Raw genomic sequence first — 20436 nt, 5'->3', positions numbered from 1 at the left:
GATCACTTTGTCAATCTGTGTGCATTCCCTGGTTAGTACTTTCTTTTTTTTGTTGGTACTTTCTGCCGCAGAGCTAGGACAGGGTGTGAAGGAGGAAGCTTGTTTATTGTCTTCAGGTACACAGCCCAGGGGCTCTCTCCCACCATCTCCCTGCTGTGGAGAGAGGTCAGCATCCTCAACCCCAGGTTCACTCCAGAGCTCAGCCCAGTCCCCAGAGCCTCCTGCTCTTTGCCCCTCCCTCCAAGGTCCTGCCCTGGAGGCTCCAGGAGCAATCTGAGGAGTTGGGGGCTGGAGAGTCAAGATGAGAGGTGGAAGCTGCTCAGCTGTCCTTTCTGCTGGAAGTAAAACTGGAACCGTGACTGGGCATACTCCTAGGGAAGGAAACCCACCCCACAAACCTGTGAGAAGGCTTGGGACTAGCACCTGCCTCTCCCCCAGCCCCAAGTCTGCCCACAGATTTCCTGGAGAACCCTGCTGCTCCCCTCCTCCCACCTAACTCACCCATCTGGGTTACTTACCAAGTAACCAAATTCTATGGTGGACATAGACGCCTGGAGGATAGACCAGAGACCCCAAAAGAAATGGGATGCCAGAGCGTATCTATGGAGAGCAGGAAAAACAGAGGGGTTCAGAGCACACTTTGGGTTACCTGGATCCCATCCCTGAGGCTGGTCAAGCCCCAAAGCTCAAACTCCTCCCCCACTGCCTTAACTCCAACCCTGTCCTGACTCTTCCCACTCTCTGCCCCCAGCTGCAGTCCCAGAAGTTGACCTGACTGCCTCTTCCTCAGCCCCCTTTCCTCTGCATCCTGCTCTGCTGCTGCCCCACCCATCTTTCCTCACCGATTAGCCTCTACCAGCATATCTTCTTCCAGTTTCCTCTGCTCCTCTTGGGAGATGGTTTCACCTTTCTTGACCTCTGCCAGGTAATGTCGAATAAAATGGAGCTGAGATTGACAGATGAGAGTCAGGAAATGGGGAGACGGTGGAGCATTTCCCAGTGAACACCCTTTCTCACCATTCTTTCCAGACCTCACCTTCCTCCTCCCTCACAGGCCAGGTCCTGCTCCCCAGCCTCCGGTCCACATACCTGCTGCCCCCGGGTGGGGTAGTCTGCAGGCTGCGCTTTGTAGAAAGGCCACTCCTCGTGAGTATAATCATAAACCCACTCACAAAAATGGTTCCCAATGTCAAAGCCCCTGGGGGAATAAGGTGGACACTCAGTCCCCAAATACCCTGGGCAGCTGGGATGCAGAGAGGAAGGCCTAGTCTGTTTTCCAGGCTGCTGTGGGAACAGACCCATGGAGGCCATCCTCTTACCCTCACCTGTAGTTGTAACTACTGTATTCGAAGTCGACCAGCATGAGTCTGTCGGTGTTTTCTGGCTCTGAGAGCAACAAGATGTTCCCTGGGAGGATGGGGTGGAGTTGTGGTCACTCCAGGGCCCTCTGGCCCCCCTTACCGTAGGAGATGCCGATGCTTTCTCCTACCTTCCTGGATGTCATTGTGACAGAAGACCACTGGTGATGGGGTAGAGTCTAGCAATTTCCTGCAGGGGAACAGGGGGCATGGGTCCTGAGCAGGAGTGACTAGAGGGTCAGTCACCTGTGGGCCAGGCCCTGACCCCAGCCCTCAGTAAATCCTGGGGAGGTACCCCAGTAGGTGCCTGGCACTGGCTCCTGTGTTCTGTTCTCCCGCCGTGCCTGCCCTCACCTGAGGTTGCCCATCTCATCCTTCAGGCTGTACGTCTCCAGCAGGTTCATCTGGGGGAGGCCCGTGGGGGGCAGGTCCTGGATCTGCTTTAGGTACCTGAAGCCCAAAGAATAAAATATGCTCCCTCTGTTATCTCTTCCTACCTCCTATTTCCCCAGGCCAGGCTGTCCTACCCATTTTCCTGTCACTGTAGGACTTATCTGGCAGATTTTTCTGACTCGTCTGCCTTATTTGGAAGCCTGTTCTGTGTGAGAGTCCCATGCTAGACACTGGGACACCTGATCCACTCAGCTGGAGGACTGGACAGTCATGGACACACTCAGCTGCAGCCCAGTATAGTAACTGCCGGCATTAGGGTTCAGAACAGGTGTGCAGGAGCCCTGAGAAGGCTCCTGACTCACCGTTCCATGGTCCCAAACAGCCAGTGGGGCTCCTTAGTGAACGGCATCTCCATGCCATGGAACCGGGCCATCTTCGTGGCGATTTCTGCTGACAGCACCGGCTCTCGAAGCTCACAGGTTTTCAGCGGCCGGCTCTGCACCCAGGAACCTATCAGGGTGGTGAGGGGGCTGGGGCAGGAGGGGGAAGGGGTGGGGAATGGGGGTGGGGGAGGAAGTCAGGGTCTTGGGGAAAATGCCCTACCTGGGGGAAGGGACATGAGGGCAGACACTGGAAAGGGGCACAGGGCTGGGGGCAGGAGGTGCTTCGGGAAGGTCGGGGCCGGGCTGGGCTCGTACTGGGATGTACTGTTCCAGCCGGCCCTCTGGAAAGACTCCATAGAGCTGGGGCCCCAGCGACCGCTCTGCCAGGATGGCGAACATCACACTTTCCAGCACCAAGGAATCCACGCCCTGAAGGAAGATGGACAACCAAGGCGGCAGAGTCACGAGGGGCCAGAGGAAAATTCGGAAGGGTCCGCTTTCTCCTCCCAGCACCCCCCCCCCCGCCCTTCTTGCTCCACTGCCTGGAGACGCCGGAGCCAGGCTCCAGTAGGAGGACTGACAAGTTACTTGCCCCGGGGGCCTCCGTGTCCTCAGCGGCGCAGTGGGGAGAATCCCCCCGCCACGCTCGCTGACAGGTGCTGGAGCCAGGGCCACTGCGGCCTCGCTCCCGCCTCACCTGCAGGATGGCCCCGTACAGCCGCAGCAGCACCTCCCGGGGCTCCTTGCCGACGCTGGGCAGGTGGTCCGGCAGCGAGCAGCGGAACAGCAGGTTGCTGAGGCCTCCGCTGCAGACCCACACCGGGGCGCGCTCAGCCCGCGGCCGGTGCACCCGCCCCGTCCCCCCGCTCGCCCCCAGTGTCCGCTCCGGGCCAGGCCGGCCCCGCCCCTGCCCCCTCCCCCAGCCCCGCACGCGCCGGGCCGCAGCGACGCGGGGTCCCCAGGGCCCGCGCTCGAACCCTGACGCCGGCGCTGGCTCGGGGGAGCGGACCCCTGACCTCCCACCTCACAGGGTCAACCCTCAGCTCCTCGGGCCGCACTCGGCGCCAGGCCCCGCCCAAGTACTCCCGGCAGCACTGGCAGGCTCGGCGCTCGGCGTCACGCGACAGCGACGAGCCGCGCCGCCTGTTCGGGGCCGCGTCCGGGCACCGAGACTGCTGCAAGCTGTCCCTGGCCAGCCGGTCGCCGACAGCCCCGCCTCCGGCCACAGCTGTCCCCTCGGCAGCCATGGCGCCGGCCGGGCCAAGCCCAACGTCCCGGCGCGCTCAGGCCCCTTCGGGCGGACTCGGCTCCTTCCGGCTGAGCTCGGGTCGCTTCCGGCCAGCCTGCTCCTCTCCGGTCATACTCGGGTCTCTCCGGCTCTGTTCGGCCTTTTGCGGCGCCGCTCGGCTCTCTCCGTGACCCTGGTCGGGTGCCCTTTCCGAAGGCCACATGCTGCGCGTCTCCGCCGTGTCCCGCCCCTACTCGGGGCGAACACCAATGACCTCTCTCTCTGGGCGGGGCCGCTCCAAAGACAGGCCGCTGTGAGGGGACCACGTGGGCCAACCAGAAGCGTCGAGAGCCGGTGGGCGCGCCGCCCTGGGGCGTGTCTCGAAGGCGGGTCACGCGGGTGGGGTGGTGCGTCCGCCGGCGGTCGGAAAGCTGTCCTGCGGGCGGGTGCTCGCGGGCGGGTGTTCCCGGGAAGGTGCGGGGGAGGAGGGACGGACCTTCGCGGGGCTCGGGGAGCGCACGGCGCAGCGCAGGCGGCGGCCCCTCAGTGGACGGATCTGCACGCCCCCCCCCCCCCCCCGCCCCGGCCAGTCCCGGGGGCAGTCGAGCAAGGAAGAGAGCCACTGAGTGAGTGTGGGTCACACCTGGAGGAGGAGAGTGTGTGACTCACCACCAGGGAGTAGAGAATGTACTAAATAAGTAAACATTTGCTGATGAGTGAATGAGAGTTTGGGGCCCCTGGGACAATTCCGATGACTCCAAGTGCCTTGAATCCCTGATCACCGCTGAGGCTCTCGTGTTAGTTGAAGCGCACCTCTGAGACGAAGCCCTTGTTGCCCTGTTTGCAATTAATGTCTCCACGCCCCACTCCACTACCCTTCTGCCTCCAGATCTAGACCGGGTAGAAAATCAAACCCAGGAGAAGGCTCACCTTGGAGCAGACGTCTGCTTGGCCCACCTGGGCAGTTTGAAGACGGATCAGACTCACCCCACCTTGATGGAGTCCCACCTTAAGTACATACTTCCTGCAACCAGAAGAGACGGGAGTGGCAACCAGAAAGACTTGACCCCCGGGGATCTGGGGCAGTGCTTGCTGGACCACCGTGTTCTTGGGGTGAAACAGATGGGCAGCTGACTGGAGTGTTGTTTGATTTGAATAACCAGAAAGAAATGAAGAATTTGTGATCAGAAGGCAAATGTCAGTTGCTGCAGTGGAAGATCACGATCCCTCACTCTGTTTAAATCTGAGCCAGTTCTGAGACCCGGAGCCCACTGTTTGAAAGGGGGGCTTGGTCCTTCAAGGAAGGACCCTCCAGTACCACCATAAGTATATGGAAAAAAATAGTCCTCCCGTCCTTCCCCTGACAGACCTAGAGCTGCTTAACAACTGACTTTGGAAAGAGACTATCCAGACCTTTCATGGGCTCTTAGAAACAGGATCTGAGACATTTGTGCCAAGGTACCTGAGATATCATGAGCCCCTGGTTAGAGTCGGGACTGTGGAGTCAGCTGATAAATGGAATCCTGGCTCGAGTCCTGGGGTTACCTTTTTGGTCCCAGTGCATACTTGGGATGATTATACCTAGCAATGAGCAGATCCTGACGCCTGACCTGTGGAATATGCATCATAGTAGGAAGAGCACAGTGGGAACCCCTGAAACTACCCCCACACCACCTACCCCTCTAGGATAGTAAGTCGGAAGCAATGCTGCATTCCTGGTGGAATTGCAGAGGTTGTGTCACTCTCAAAGACATAAAGTGGTGGTCCCCATTACATCTTCAGTTCACCTGAATGGCCCGTGCAAAATCCAGATGGATCCAAGTAAAGGGTGGTGAGCCACCACCAACTTAGCCAAGTAGTGTCCCCAGTCACAGTAGCTGTATTAGTTGAGATATTTTTACTGGAACCAATCAATTCACCTCTGGCACCTGATAATGCAATTATCCATTTGGTGAACATTCTTTTCAATTTCCACTAGCAGAGAGTAAATTCCCAAAAGCAGTTCACATTTTTATGGGAAGAACAGCCAAACATATCCATTATCTCACTTCAAGGTGGTTTTAACTTTCCTGCTCTCTGTCACAATTTAATCCATTGAGCTCTTGATCATCCAGACTTCCACATAACACTGATCACATCATGCTGATTGGACATGGCGAAGAAGGAAGTGACAAGTGCTCTGCCCTTGATAAGACAGTGCAGATCAGAGGATGAGAGGGAACTCATCAGTAGTCATGGAGCCTGTCATCAGTGAAGTTTTCAGGGTGCACTGTAGGGCAATATGACGATAAGTTGTTGCATCTTGCTCCTTACCACAAAGAAGGAGGCATAGCACCTGATGTACCTCTGGACATTGGAGTCAGCACACTTGGGAAAACTGTTCTGACCCATTTATTGAGTGACGTGGAAGACTGCCAGTTTTGAGTGGTGCCCAAAGCAGGGGAGGCCCCCTGTAGACCCAGAGTGGATGATGGGTTCCCTTGCCACTTAGCAGAACCAGTGGGTTAGGGTTGGCCTTATCTGGGGTAAATAGGGATTCTGTATGACACCTTTGGCAAGCTCCCACAGATTTGCAATGCACACTCTGAGGGTTTTGAAGCAAAACCATGCCTGCTGCAGTGGAGAACTACTCCCCAGTTGAAAGCAGCTTCTGGCATACTGCTGGACTCAAGTAGAGACTTAGTGCCTGATTATGGGGCACCAGATGACCATGTGACCACATCTGCCTGTCCTGAGCTAGATACTGACAGATCCATGAAGTCAACAGGTTACGCAGGCTCAGTAGCAATTCACTGCACAGTGAAAAAGAGTTGGATCCAAGCTTGTCCGGAGAGCACCAGTCATTTACAGGAAGAGGTGGCTGTGGCCCCCATGTCTCCTACCTTGTTGCACCTATGCCTCTTTCTTAGGAGACAGGAAGAAAAATTCAGATCTGGTTCAAGGGTAGGTCGACTTGACATGTTGATATGAGCTTAAAATGAATCACTGCTGAACTACAGTCCCTTTCATAGTGGCTCTAAAGGAATGTAATGAGAGGAAACCAGAGGGCAGAGCTTTGAGCAGTACCCTTGGATATCCACTTTGTAGGGACAGAGTTGCGGTCTAAGGATCTGAGTGGTGACAGATGTCTTGCTGGCTGGCCAGGGACCTCGAAAGAGCAAGGGGGGAATACTGGAGACAAGTCTGGGAAAGAAGATGAGCCTATGGAAGACATCACAAATGTGTGCATCTTTGTGTCTCATGTTAATACCCACTGCAGAGGGGTCACTGAATGACAAAGTGGATGGACAGATGTCAGCCAGCTTCTGTCCTTGACTACCCCTGTGCTTGCATGGTGAGCCCGTGAATGGAGTTGCCATGGTGGCAGGAGTGCTGGTTATGTCCACTAACGTGGACACTCTCTTATCAAGGCTTGTCTCATTATTACTGTGGCTGAATTTCTGAGCTCTTAGTAGCCAAGACCAATGCTGAGCTCTGATATGGCACCATCCCTAGGTGACTCAGTGACAAGTTGGTTTCAGCAGATCCTTTCCACCCAGGAGAGGGCATTGATTCACCCTTACTGGAATTGACACCTGCTCTGGATATGGGTTTGCTTTCCCATATCCACATATGCACAATGTCTCAGAGTAGTATCACTATCCAGACCTTAGAGAACCTTGATTTACCAACATGGTATCATGTATAATGTTACTTTGGATCAAGGAACTCATTTTACAGTGAAAAAAATACAACAATGTATGAATTGCCATGGGAGCCACTGCTTTTTTAATATCCTGAATTATCCACAAGCAGCCCATCTAAAAGAAAGATGGAGTGACCTCTTAAAGACTTAGCAAATGTCTCCGCTCTGGGACAGTAGCCTGAGGAGTTGGGATATATACACTGAATTAAAGCCCAGTATAGGGGCGCCTGAGTGGCTCAGTCGGTTAAGCGTCTGCCTTCGGCTCAGGTCATGATCCCGGGGTCCTGGGATCGAGCCCCACATCAGGCTCCCTGCTCTGCGGGAAGCCTGCTTCTCCCTCTCCCACTCCCCCTGCTTGTGTTCCCTCTCTCTGTCAAAAAAATAAATAAAATCTTAAAAAAAAATAAAGCCCAGTATATGGTGCTGTGCCCCAGTAGATACAATATATGGATCGAGGAACAAAGACACAAGCCTGAGAACCCAGGTGTTGGGACATCTTTCACCATCACTTTCAGTGACCCATTCATAGAGTTTGCACATTCTGTCTCTGTAACATTAAATTCTGCTGGATTTGGCCCCTGGTTCCCAGGGAGGGAACACTTTCATGATGAGACCTCCACTGGTTTGAGGAAAGGACACCCACACTGAGCCTCAATCTGGAAATTCCATAAGGTCACTTTGAGCTTCTCATGCTTGTGAACCAGCAGACAAAGAATGAGGGGATAATTGAGGATGATTATGAGGAGATAGGGTTGCTGCTACTTAGGGGCCATCAAGAGTTTGTTTGGCACTTTGAGCATTTACCTGGGTCTGTCTGGTTGCTTTCATGCCAAGTGATAACTGTGAAAAGGCATTTTCATCAGCCTCAGCCTGCCAAGGGCAAGGCAACCAAGGGCTCGGAACCCCCCAAGGAGTGAAAGTCTGGGTAACCCCATGAAATGCTGGCTGAGGGCGATGGAAGTCTAGAACAGGCAGAGAGGGGAGATAATGAGTATCAGTTAGAGCCTCAGGGACAGCTGCAGTTGTGTGGACTGTTTTTGTTGTATTAAGGTTTGTGTAGAGGTTGTGACCAGCCTTTTCCTCGAAGACTCATGACCGATTGGACTTAACGTGGTGTCCGAGTAGATCTGAGGGTGAGGGCTGTAAGAGCTGGTCTTGACTGATGCCCTCAGCATACCTTTAATTACAGAGGATTTGCAGAGCTGCATCTCAGGCACCTGCCGTGTGTCTACACTGTCTGCCCCAACCCTTCTCTGACACCACAGGAGCCCACTTGGCCTGCGTACCAGCACAGCCCAGGTCTCTGGAGGCAACCTCAGGGGCTGGGGACAGGAGGCAGTGGGTGAATAATTGGACAATCTTAGAAGGCATTCTGTACGCTTCTCAGGAGGCCCTGGTGAAGTCAAGGTTGTTACCCAGAGCTGTGACCTCAGGAACACCATGTTGTGATTTCTCCTTTCTCTTCTCACTCACCCCCTCCCTCACTTCTGTTTCATGGGATCACTTCCTGAACAAACCACTTATACCCAAGCCTTTGTCATAGGCTCTGCTTTCCAAAGAACCCAAACAAAGACACGTGGTAAAAGAACAAAGATTTTTGCCAAATTATATCCCCAAAAAGATACTGGAGAACGTGTGGGGGGATGGATTACAAGGATACAAAGCCAAGAACTAATTGTAGATTAGTTCAAATTTATCGACATGGGTGTACTTACTCCAAAGAGATTCTGGATTCAGTGTTTTGGCTAAAGCCCTGGGATTAGTTATAACTGTGTGTAGTGGGCTGAATGCAGCCTGGATTCTCTGGTGGCCTGCACTGTGAGAAGGTGAGAATGTGCTGGAATGGATTTGTCATGTATATAATGGCCACCAGTCTCCTCTCTTTGTTTACTTTCATTAGTCCATTATGTTGATTTAAAAGATATGTTAGATAGATTGTGTTATGAATTTCTTTTTAAGATGGTGAAGGGGTGTAAAATATTTGATATGTGTTGTGTCTGTTAGGGCTGTGAACCCTAATTGGTCTCATTTATGCCCATGACTCAATGAGCAGCCATATGCTCGGGTCTCGGTTTGCCAGGATTGATATTCTTGGGTCACTGTTAGTTTCCTATTGCCATTATAACAAATTACCACAGTCTCGCTGACTTACAACAACAGCAATGTATTCTTTCCCAGTTCTGGAGGCCAGAGGTTTGAAATCAGGATCACGGGGCTGGAGTCCAGGGGCCGGGAGGGCTGCACTCCTTCTGGAGGCAGGAATCCACTCCTTGCCTCTCCCGGGATCTGCTGGGGGCAGGTGCTCCTCAGCCTGTGGCGGCTCCTGTCCAGGCTCTGCCTCTGGGGGCAGCTTTGCTTGCTCCTCTTCTATGTGATCTCCTTCTGCTTCTCTTGTAAGGACACTCGTGATCACATTAGGGCCAACCTGGGTAATCCAGGATCACCTTCTCATCTCCAAATCCTTAATTCCATCACTTCTGTGGAGATCCTTTTCCCAAATAAGGTCACATGGATAGGTTCTAGATTAGGATGTGGACGTCCTTTGGGACAGAGTTTTCTCAGCCCCCCACAGTTCTTTCCCTTTGAGCTTCCAGCTCCTTGCTCCGTGGTGCTCCAGTCCTGGGCGTTGCAGCTGAAAAGCCGACCCTTGCCTAATTTTTCTCCCTTGGACATGATTTCATTTTTTTGGCTGCCTACTTGAAGAAGTATGGTATGTTCACGCTGAAAGGATCTTTTACTTACGTGTAATTTTGAAACATCATGCCTTCATTGGTCATTTGGAAAATATTGTTTCACTGAGTTATGTAGATCTTCCAAATTTTGACACATTTTATTATATAATATCAAAAAATATTTAAGCATCGGGAAACTTTAAGCTCATGGTGATAGACAAAGGTTTTCCAAAATTCTAGGTTTTGCTTAAAAGCTCAAATTTTATTATTGATAACAAATACTATCAGTTCTTTTCCTTGAGGTCACATGCTGACTTTATTCATTTTTGAGGAAGTGTCTGTAGGGTATGCAAGTCAGAATAAGCATAGTTGGTCAATTTTCTTTTGAGTAAAAATAGTGTTTCATGAAAAAAGTGGCCAGTTCAGCTGCCCAGATAAACATGTGTGTAAGTAACTATGACACTGTCGTACTTCAGTATGTGGTCCTTTACGCCATCACCCTGAATATTAAGAATTATCAAGTGTCAACACAATAAAATTAGTAGTTTTTTATTGCTTAATCAATGAAATTCTTAAGTGAAACTGCTTTTTCCTCCCCTCAACCCCAGCCAAGTGGCAGTGAAGAATTTGCTGATTACTGTTACAGTTTGGTACCACTCCCTTGATTTGTGCTACCTAGTCATTGCTTTTGCACTGTAAATGCAAAGGTCAACACAGTGGAAAGGCAAGTCACATTTCAGTATCACACAAATAAATTTGACCTTGCTGACCTTTAGAGACTCCAGGATCTAGGGGCCGTATTTTGAGAACCTCTGTAATTGTATATTATAGGGATCGTAGGATATGCATATTTTTGGTTTTACTAAGTATTGCTAAACTTCTCCCCAAACTGGTTATCCCAATTTATGCCCTGTAGCAATTAGGATACTGTTTGGTCATGAATCACAAGGAGCCAGAATAACAGTGTCTTAAGTAAAAGGGAAATTTTAGTGATGCTGTGAGTGGTTGAACACATGGAAGACACTAAGTGGGGTCCCTGGATTTACACAGTACATGACCTGTACGATGTTGTGCAGTTTACATAAGATGATTTTATTTTTCTCATGCAGAAGTTTAGAGGTGGCCGGCCCTGGGCTTGAATGGTGGCTCTTTTCCGTGAAGCCCCGTAAGGATCCAGGCTCCTTTCATCTTGTTCTGCCTTTATGTCCTCCACTCCCAAGGTTACTTCATGATCCAAGATGACCGCTCCAACAAGTGCTTCCAGTGTTTAGCTGGCAGGGACAAGGGTGGGCACAAACACCTTGGGCCAGCAGTCTCTTCAGGGAAATACCTGAGAGCTGCCACATGCCATTAGCAGCAAGGAGGCCTGAAAAATGTATTTACGTTGGAGGGCTACATGCCTGGCACAAAGTCAGGGAGTCCAAAGTTACAGACGACCAGGAGAATAGATGCTGGGGGACAACTGGCAGTTCCTGCTGCAGTCCACTCTTTTGGCTATTCCTATATCTATGCACTCTCCTGTAACTGGAACAAACTCACTTTATCCCTGAGGGAGATCATTTGTGAAAGTTCCAGCCAGTTGCAGCATCCAGCTCACAGTTTAGGTTCTCTGAGTTATGTGTAGTTTGTTTCAAAAGGTCTGACGTAGATCCTTGTGGTTCCGTGATTTAAAATGAAATCATATGTTATCTGTCCTCCCAACATAATCAATGTACAATAGTTTATAAATTCAGTGATTTATAAACTGAAAAATATTTTATGTGTCCCAAATACACAATGAGAAAGTAAGAGTAGGATAAAACAATAAAACCTCTATTTATAAAAGGCAACATGGGAAATATATAACAGTCTATGGTCCAAGGCAATTTCCAAATCCTATTAAGCATGAATAAGGAAGACCCCCTACCCTGGAAGAAGAGATAGTTCCTTGTGTCGATAGCTCCTGGCTCTGTTCTCTGGGATGTTCTTCTTTGTCATGCTTCATGTCCACATTTGGGGAGGGCACTGCTTGCAGGATGCTCGTGTAGAATAACTTGGGGGACCCTATTGTAGATTTCTGGATCTCTCTCTCTGAGTAGATCCTTTCTCTCCAGTACTCTTCCGTCTGGCTGTCTGTCTCTCTCTCTGTGTTATCTGAAAATTCTAAATACCTTGGCCTCTCCAAACTCTGACTCTGTTTTCTAAACTCATCAGGACTGCCACATTCTGATTGGACTCTCCTCCCTGCATTCAGGAAGTTCCTCTGTACGGAAAACCAGGGCAATTATAGGTTTTATGTCATTGATTCCCTTTATCTTAGGGACCACAATCTTGTGCTGTCCTTTGTCCAATGTTTGAAAATAGTTGCTCCCTAAATAAATTGCCCAACTATAAAAAAAAGAAAAGAAAAGAAAAGAAAATAGTTGCTTCCTATATTTTGTATTTTGTTCATTTTTCTGGGGTTTCCTCCCCACCCTGTTTGGAAGGAAGGAAATTCGATAGCTGTTATTCCAATAATGGCTGGAAGCCATTTAAAAAATAATGAATAACCGTTGAATGTTTTAAAATTCACATCTATTGAAATGATCATGCAAGTTTTCTCTCTCAGTCCATGAATGTGTCGGATTACCATTGGAAGTGAAAGTGAGATGTTGGGCCATCCTTGGATTTCTGGGTTAAACCCCATGTGATCAGAATGCATTTACAAATATAAACTGTTGAATTTCATTATCTAATATTTTGTTGGGACTTTTGTATATATGCTCATAAGCGAAATAGACACATAATTCACTAATTTTCTTGAGCTAGTCTTACATGTTGGGGGATTTCATAAGATGAATGGAGATGTAATATGGAAAACTAGATTCCTAAGTAGAACTTTCTAATGAAAATGTTTTAAAATCAAGGATAAGCCAGAAATAACAAGTGTTGACAAGGATGTGGAGAAAATGGAATCCTCATGCATTGTTGGTGAGAATGCAAACTGGTGCAGCCACTGTGAAAACAGTATGGAGTTTCCTCAAAGAATTAAAAATAGAAATACCATATGATCCAATAATTCTAGTACTGGGTATTTGCCCAAAGAAAACAAAAACACTAATTCAAAAAAATATATGCATCCATATGTTTATTGCAGCTTTATTTAGAATAGCCGAGATATGGAAGCAACCTAAATGTCCACTGATAGATGAATGGATAAAGAAGAAGTGGCATATATATATATATATAATATATATATTATATATATATATATAATGACTATTACTCAGCCATAAAAAAGAATGAGATCTTGCCATTTACAACAACATAGATGAGCCTCAAGGGTGTTATGCTAAGTGAAACAAGTCAAACAGAGAAAGACAAATACAATATAGTTTCACTTATATGTGGAATCTAAAAAACAAAACAAATAATCAAAAAGAGAAACATAGACCCATAAATACAGAGAGCGAACTGATGGTTGCCAGAGGGGTGGGGGTAGGGGGAAGGGCAAAATGAGTGAAGAGGAGTGGGAGCTACAGGCCTCCAGTTATGGGATAAATAAGTCATGGGAATGAAAGGTACAGCATAGCAAATACAGTCGGTGGTACTGTGATAGTATTATATGGTGACAGGTGGCAGCTACACCCGTGATGAGCGCAACATACAGACTTGTCGAATCACTAGGTGGTACACCTGAAACTAACGTAACATGGTGTCAGCGATACTTCAATAAAAAAATGTAGGAAAACTATTTTCTAAAAAAGTGTTTTCTAAAATCATTGATGATCTAGTAAGAAAATAAGGGATTAAATAAGATGGGAGGCCAGAGGGGCAAGTGGAGTGCTGCACACCGCTTTTGATCAGAGGCATTGGGTCAACTGAGAGAACTTGGATTTGGGGTTATATAGTCTATGCTATAAATAGTTAAATAGTGTCCCCCCAATTCATATCCACCCAGAACCTCAGAATGTGACCTTATTGGGGCACCAAGCTGGCTCAGTCCATAGAGCATGCAATTCTTGATCTTGAGGTTATGAGTTCAAGCCCCATGTTGGGCATGCAACCTACCTTTAAAAAAAAAAGTGACCTTATTTAGGAATAGGGTCTTTGCAGATAAAATTAGTTAAGATAAAATCACACTGGATTAGACTGGGCCCTAATCCAATGACTGTTATCTTTATAATAATAAGAGGGAAATAAGACACAAAAACCTAGGGGAGAAAATCATGTGACAATATAGGCAGAGATTGGAGTGATGCATCTATGAACCAAGGAACTGGCAACCACCAGAAGCTAGGAAGAGGTAAGGGGCCATTTTCTCCTAGAGCCTTTGGAGAGAGCATAGTCCTGCTGACATGTTAATTTGGGGCTTCTAGCCTCCAGAAATGTGAAAGAACAAATTTCTGTTGTTTGAAGCAACCAACTTTATGGTACTTTTTAATGGTAGCCCTAGGAAACGAATATGTATCCTTTGAGATGTAGAAGACAGAGACAAATCAAAGAGCCTGCTCAAGGAGGAGAATTTAATAAGAAACCAATCCTCTACAAAGTGTGGACTTCAAAGAGTTAAACCCTCAGTATAAGGGTGAATTAAAGATAGACTCTGTCCTTTGGGGACTGCAAAGAAAGTTGTTTCAAATTTGGGGCAAAGTGGTGTGTGTGTGTGTGTGAGAGAGAGAGAGGCAGAGACAGAGACAGAGAGAGACAAAGATGCTGAAAATTTAGAACAAGAATCTGGCCCTCATATAGGTTGGCAGCTCAAATTCATATGATCAGGGCGGTCCAAGAAACCTTCAATGGAACATTGACTATAGAGTGATCTCAGGTTGGTAATGCCCATAAGTGCCTGGTAGAAGCAAATACAAATTGTCTCTGATGGTGCCTACCTTTTTCCTAGGCCACAGAGTTTCCCATAAATACAATCCCAGGGCTAATGAGCATCTCTAAGTTAAAAAAAAAAGTAAGCAGCCAGATAATGAGGAATCATGACAGCAAACCAGCAGTAAACACAGACAGCACATTTCAGGTAATAGGATTATCAAATGTATTATAAAATTTTCAATTTTCAATGTCCTATTTTCAATATAATTTAAGTAATAAAAGGCAAGGTTGAAAATATGTGCAGAAACTAAGAAACTATGAAGAATAATCAAACATTTTGAAAAGAAGCTCCAGATGGAAGTTCTAAAATGAAAGTTTTAATTTAATTGAGTGTCATGGGGCGCCTGGGTGGCTCAGTCATTAAGCGTCTGCCTTTGGCTCAGGTCATGATCCCAGGCTGTCCTGGGATCGAGACCTGCATTGGGCTCCCTGCTCGGCGAGAAGCCTGCTTCTCCCTCTCCCACTCCCCCTGCTTGTGTTCCTTCTCTCACTGTGTCTCTCTCTGCCGAATAAATAAACAAAAAATCTTAAAAAAATTTAATTGTCACTTGAATTTTAATTTCAACTAAATTTAAAACTCTGTGCTCAGCTTTAGCAGCAGATAATAAACAACTGAAGAGAGAATTCATGAAGTAAAATGTGAATAAATTATCCTGAATATTGCCTGGAAAGATATGGAGATGGAGAGCATAAAAGAGATGCTAAGAGCTATGGAGGCTGGAATGAGGAGGTCCACAGGGGTCTGAGTGGGGCTTCAGGGGGAGAAGAGAGGGAGCAGGGAAGGCAGTATTCCGGGAGATACTGGCTGTGAAATTTCCGAACTGATGAAACTATAAGGAGAACTCCATATAGCTGAGAAGCTCAGTAAACCTCAGGCAGAAAAAACAAAACAAAACAAAAAAAACCAACAACCATAAAACAAATGCATACCTACCCTGTATTGAAACTTCAGAAGACCAAAGACAAGGAAAAGAGTCCTAAATGCAGTTGGAGAATAAAAGAGAAATGGCCTTCAAGGGAATGGCAGACTGAGAGGTGAGTTCTCATAGCAAAAGGCAATTCAGAAGACAGAATGACACCTTTGAGTTGATGATGGCAACTAATTATCTGATCTAGAATTCTATATCCAGTAAAAATATCTTTCAAGAGTCAGGGCAAAGTAAAGTCATTCTTAGACAAATGGAGAGTTTACCTCCCAGAGCTCTCAATAAAGAAAATGCTAAAGAATGTACTTCAGGGACGCCTGGGTGGCACAGTTGGTTAAGCGTCTGCCTTTGGCTCAGGTCATGATCCCAGGGTCCTGGGATCAAGTCCCACATCTGGCTCCTTGCTCAGCGGGGAGCCAGCTTCTCCCTTTCCCTGCCACTATCCCTGCTTGTGCTCTCTCTGTCTCCAACAAATAAATAAATAAAATGAAAAAAAAAAAGAACTTCCTTTAACATTAAAAAAGAATGTAGTTCAAGCAAAAGGAAAGTGGTATTACAGGAAGTTCTGAGATGCAAAGAAGAATGAAGACACAGAAAGAGGTTAACAATTGGATAAATCTAAGTAAACAGTGACTGTTTAAAACAAAAATAACAATTCCTTATGTGTCTTTAAAAAGAAAATTAAAATGCATAATAAAATTTAAATTGGGACTGGAGTGAATCCAGTCAGACTCTTCTACGGTCTTTATATTGTTCAGGAAGAGGTAGAAACATCAATTAACTTCAGGCTTTGTTAAGTTTAATGTGGGTGTCATAGGTAAGAGGGTGCCTTAGATCAGATTCTTTCAAAAATAGTGGCTGTGACAAAAGTTCAAGTGCAAGTAGCTGATCTGGATGGGCTTGGGACTGCTTTGACCAATAGGTATGGCAAAAGTGATGCCATATGACTTCCAAAGCTATATCGGAATAGGCCACACAGTTTCTGTCTGGCCCTCCTAGGGTACTCACTCTGGAGGAAGCCAGCCCATCTTGTAAAAAGTCCAACCACTCTGAGATCACCATGTGTAGATGCTGGTTGAGAGCTCCAGCTGAGCTCTCCGTCAACAGTCACCATCTACTGCCAGCCTTGTGAGTGAGCTGTCTTGGCCATCCAGTCCAGCTGACTTCTGACTGTAGCCACACCACACAAGAAACCCCAGACAAGGACTTTCGAATCCCAAATTTATGACCGCAAAACTGTAAGCAAATAAATGGTTGTTTTAATCCATTAAACTTTGTGGTAATTTTCTACACAGCAAAAGTAATTGGAACACCTATTAGGTCAAAGAATTGTGAGTGTCATGGTGATACAGTAAGAAAGCAAGAAAAACAGGAGGTGATGGTTAGAGATCTGGATGCTTAAAATCAAAATTGAGGAGGTGGTGAAGTTATTGGTTATGACACCATTCCCAATAAGTATGGCTCTTAAGCTTTTCATCATTATTATACACTTCTGTTCGTAGTTTTAGCCATTGGCATTTTACTTGTTTTTGTGATTTCTGTGCTGAATAGAATAAAAGGCGGATTGCATTTATTTATTTTCTTTCTTTTTTAAAAAAGATTTATTTATTGGGGTGCCTGGGTGGCTCAGTCGGTTAAGCGGCTGCCTTCGGCTCAGGTCATAATCCCAGGGTCCTGGGATTGAGCCCCTCATCGGGCTCCCTGCTCGGCGGGAAGCCTGCTTCTCCCACTCCCCCTGCTTGTGTTCCCTCTCTCGCTGTGTCTCTCTCTGTCAAATAAATAAATAAAATCTTTAAAAAAAAGATTTATTTATTTATTGAGAGAAAGAGAGGGTGTGCATGAGTGGGAGGGGCAGAAGGAGAGGGAGAAAGAAACTCAAGCAGACTTCATGCTGAGCATGGAGCCTGACGTGGGACTCAATGTCATGACCCTGAGGTCATTAACTGAGCTGAAACCAAGACTTGGATACTCAACCGACTGAACCACCCAGGCATCCCACATTTATTTCTTTTCTTTTTAATTTTTATTTTTTCAAAGATTTTATTTATTTATTTGACAGAGAGAGAGACAGAGAGAGAGGGAACACAAGCAGGGGGAGTGGGAGAGGGAGAAGCAGGCTTCTTGCTGAGCAGGGAGCCTGATGTGGGGCTCCATCCCAGGGCTCTGGGATCATGACCTGAGCCAAAGGCAGACGCTTAACAACTGAGCCACCCAGGCACCCCTATTTATTTTCTAATCTATGAGAAAATTGTCAGAAATTGTCCTCTGACTTTTTAGAATTGATCAGGATTGTTGAAACAGAAACTCTGTTGCTATTTCAGTTTTCCCATAGAAGTCCAGTCAATTTTGTGTTTTGTACTAACTGTCCATGCCATTAGTGGATTTTAGAGAAAACTAAATTATTAAAGTGGTGGAGTTGTTTAAGGGGAGGAAAAGGAGTCTGGAAGGACACTGACAATAGGTGGTCAGGAAGGCAAGAGGAAAACCAATAATAGTGCATGGGGCCCACAACTGAGGGAAGGAAGAACTTCAAGGAGGGATTGGTCAGGTCCCTGTGGATCTCAGTTCTTTCATCCATACAAAGATGCTATGAGAATCACATGAGGTAACACATGTAAATTTGATGAAATGTGGGAGATGTAAGGATCATAAACCCTTTCAGGAAATTTTGCCTGGGAAGAGCAGAGTCTTGAGGGCTTGGAAGCAAATGGGTCCTAGTGTGAGGAGCATGGGGAGGAGGAACATTGAATGATTATGATGAGGAGCTAAGGCCCATGCCTGGAGCTTTACATGTATTATTATCTCATGTGATCCCCATAGCATCAGTGTACAGATGAAGAAACTGGGGTCCATAGGATTGAATAAATTGCTCATGTTCAGAAAATTGATCACAAGATAAAGATTGGTACCACAATCACTCAGACCCTAAGGCTGATGACCTTCCATTTGTGCTCTGGGGACAGATGGAAGACTTCACAGGTAAAATTGGGAGCGGAAACCCTGACTTCATGACATTTATACTCCTGGAATCTGGAGGCAAGTCATCTGATAAGAGGGAGGGAAAGAAGGGGAGAGGCTTAAAGAGGATTGTGGGAATGATAATTTGAGGTGGAATTTAGAAATATAAGGCTTCATTCAAGGTTGGTGCGATTCCAGGCATAGGTAAATCCTGAGGCTTTTTATGGGAGAGGTCACTAGAATTGAAAGAGTCAAAGACTGTTGACTGATCAGAAGTCAAGGAACTGACTTACCAGGGTGTTGGATGGGTCATTTATGTGCATGTCCAAGTTACCCAGTTTGATGACAAGAGAGGATTGAAAGGAAATCTGGGAAGTGGGGGTAAAAACTCTTTGTGAATTCTAGGGAGTGATCTGGATTATTGTGGGGAAAGTCAGGGAGTTTTTAGTATGTCCAGAGTCCTTGAAGCTCAGAAAAGGGGAATGTTCTTAGTGCTCCTAAAATTGAAAAGATGGCATGATGACAAAGACTTAATGCTCCAGACCTGGTAAAGTCCATAAGTCCTCTCATTCATTCATTTCTTCATTCACATATTTGCTGAGCACCTGCTGTGTTCCAGGCTCCAACTGTACTATCTCAAAGAGACGTAAGATAGGGTCTCTTCTCTCCTGCAGCTCTCATTCATTAGAGAGGATAACATAAACTATTAAGTACTGTTCTTAGGAAAATACCGTAATTGAGACAAAATGTAAATTGTGGTTGCGGCACAAAATAGGGCACAATCTGCCCTTGGCTATAGGCCTTCTCTCCCAAAGAATGATGTTGTCCTTCCCAACATGCATGAGCACCTTCTGCCTTGTGGTTTCCAGGCATTAATCAAGTGCTTCATCTTTCCCACAGAAATAATTTTCCACAGAAGTAAGAAATGTCAGGGCACATAATTTCCACCAAAGGTGTGTGTGTTGGGGGAAGGATAATTTCATTGCACTCTTGTTGAAAATCCAGCCACCTTCTTTAACCAAATCTTCTCCACAAAGTTTCCCTAACCTGCCCCTCCAACCCGTCTTTATCAATGTACTTACAACACTGATCTGCCCCCCCCACCCCAATGCCTGCTGACCCTGACCTAATCTAACTCCTCCAGCTTGATTTCAACCATCGCTCTCCCCACACAGCTCCATATGAAGTCAGAAAGTCAGAACACGTCAATATCCTGAACAATGCCAATCACATAGTTGGTGCCCAAGAAACAGTTTTTCCAATTGAATGAACACAGCCTCAGGGTTATCATCCAATGCCCATCAGTACCTCTGTCCAGCCTGCGTAGTCTGTACTGTGTACTGAAAATTCAGTTTTAGCCCCAGTCAGCATCCTCTGTATGATCAACTTGGAATCCAGCCGGATCAGCATCCCTTGGTCAGTTATCTCTGTCCAGCACCGATCAGCACCCTGTGGGAGAACAGCTCCTTCAGCTCTGATCGGCACGTTTTAGGGAGAAGTCTCCGTCGGCCCAATCAGCACCCAGAGGCGGACAGCTCCTGCAGCCCCTTGGAACGCGCAGGTAGCCCAGCCTCGGTCTGGGTCCCCTCAGGCCCAGGCTTGGGACCCCAACTCTTCAGATTCTTCGGGACGCCAGCGCAGCTGCGGGGCCGTGCCCGCCCCTCCAAGAGCCCCTCCCCCTCCCAGTTAACCAGGGGTCTGTGGACCCGGACCCCTGCGCTCCTCCGACGGCCCACCGCAGCTTTCTCACTGAAGGCTCTCTCTCTCTGTCCCCCGCACCCGCAGACCCTCCTGTACACGAACCTGATCCTCCACAATCCGTCGCCAATCCGCTTCTCACCTCCCCCACCCCCCGAAAAGACCAAAGCCGATCGTTCCCGAACCAGAGCCTCTCAGTCAAACCATCTTCTCTCCTCCAACCAGCTTCCCCGCCGGCCCCCTCCCTCCCTCCCCTGTCCCCTCCCTCCGCTCCCGGATCCTCCCTCTCCTCT

At 47.5% G+C, this 20436-nt stretch overlaps 1 protein-coding gene across 4 annotated transcripts; it reads right to left on the bottom strand.

The window, feature by feature from the left end:
• Positions 1–86: 86 nt before the first annotated feature.
• CHKB (choline kinase beta) lies at positions 87–3641 on the bottom strand. 4 transcript variants are annotated; one of them, XM_045872229.3, is made up of 11 exons: positions 3112–3627; positions 2832–2940; positions 2355–2563; positions 2114–2247; positions 1713–1808; positions 1490–1548; positions 1326–1407; positions 1090–1198; positions 843–946; positions 519–600; positions 87–371 (listed from the first exon to the last, which is right to left on the bottom strand). In XM_045872229.3, exons 1-11 carry the CDS (start codon positions 3379–3381, stop codon positions 297–299), a joined length of 1329 nt encoding a protein of 442 aa, XP_045728185.1. In that variant the 5' UTR covers positions 3382–3627; the 3' UTR covers positions 87–296. The 4 variants fall into 4 exon arrangements, 3 of the variants coding, with proteins under 3 accessions (XP_045728185.1, XP_045728186.1, XP_045728188.1); XM_045872230.3 differs by having other exon boundaries at positions 2114–2261; positions 2450–2563; positions 3112–3623; XM_045872232.3 differs by having other exon boundaries at positions 2450–2563; positions 3158–3613.
• Between the last annotated feature and the right edge of the window lie 16795 nt (positions 3642–20436).

This window comes from Mirounga angustirostris, unplaced genomic scaffold, assembly GCF_029215605.1.
Source record: "Mirounga angustirostris isolate CCGP_5_RB_7025 unplaced genomic scaffold, mMirAng1.0.hap1 SCAF_5, whole genome shotgun sequence".
Lineage (NCBI taxonomy): Eukaryota > Metazoa > Chordata > Mammalia > Carnivora > Phocidae > Mirounga > Mirounga angustirostris.
Note: the sequence above shows the minus strand (reverse complement) of the source record. Positions and strands in the feature narration are given on the sequence as shown.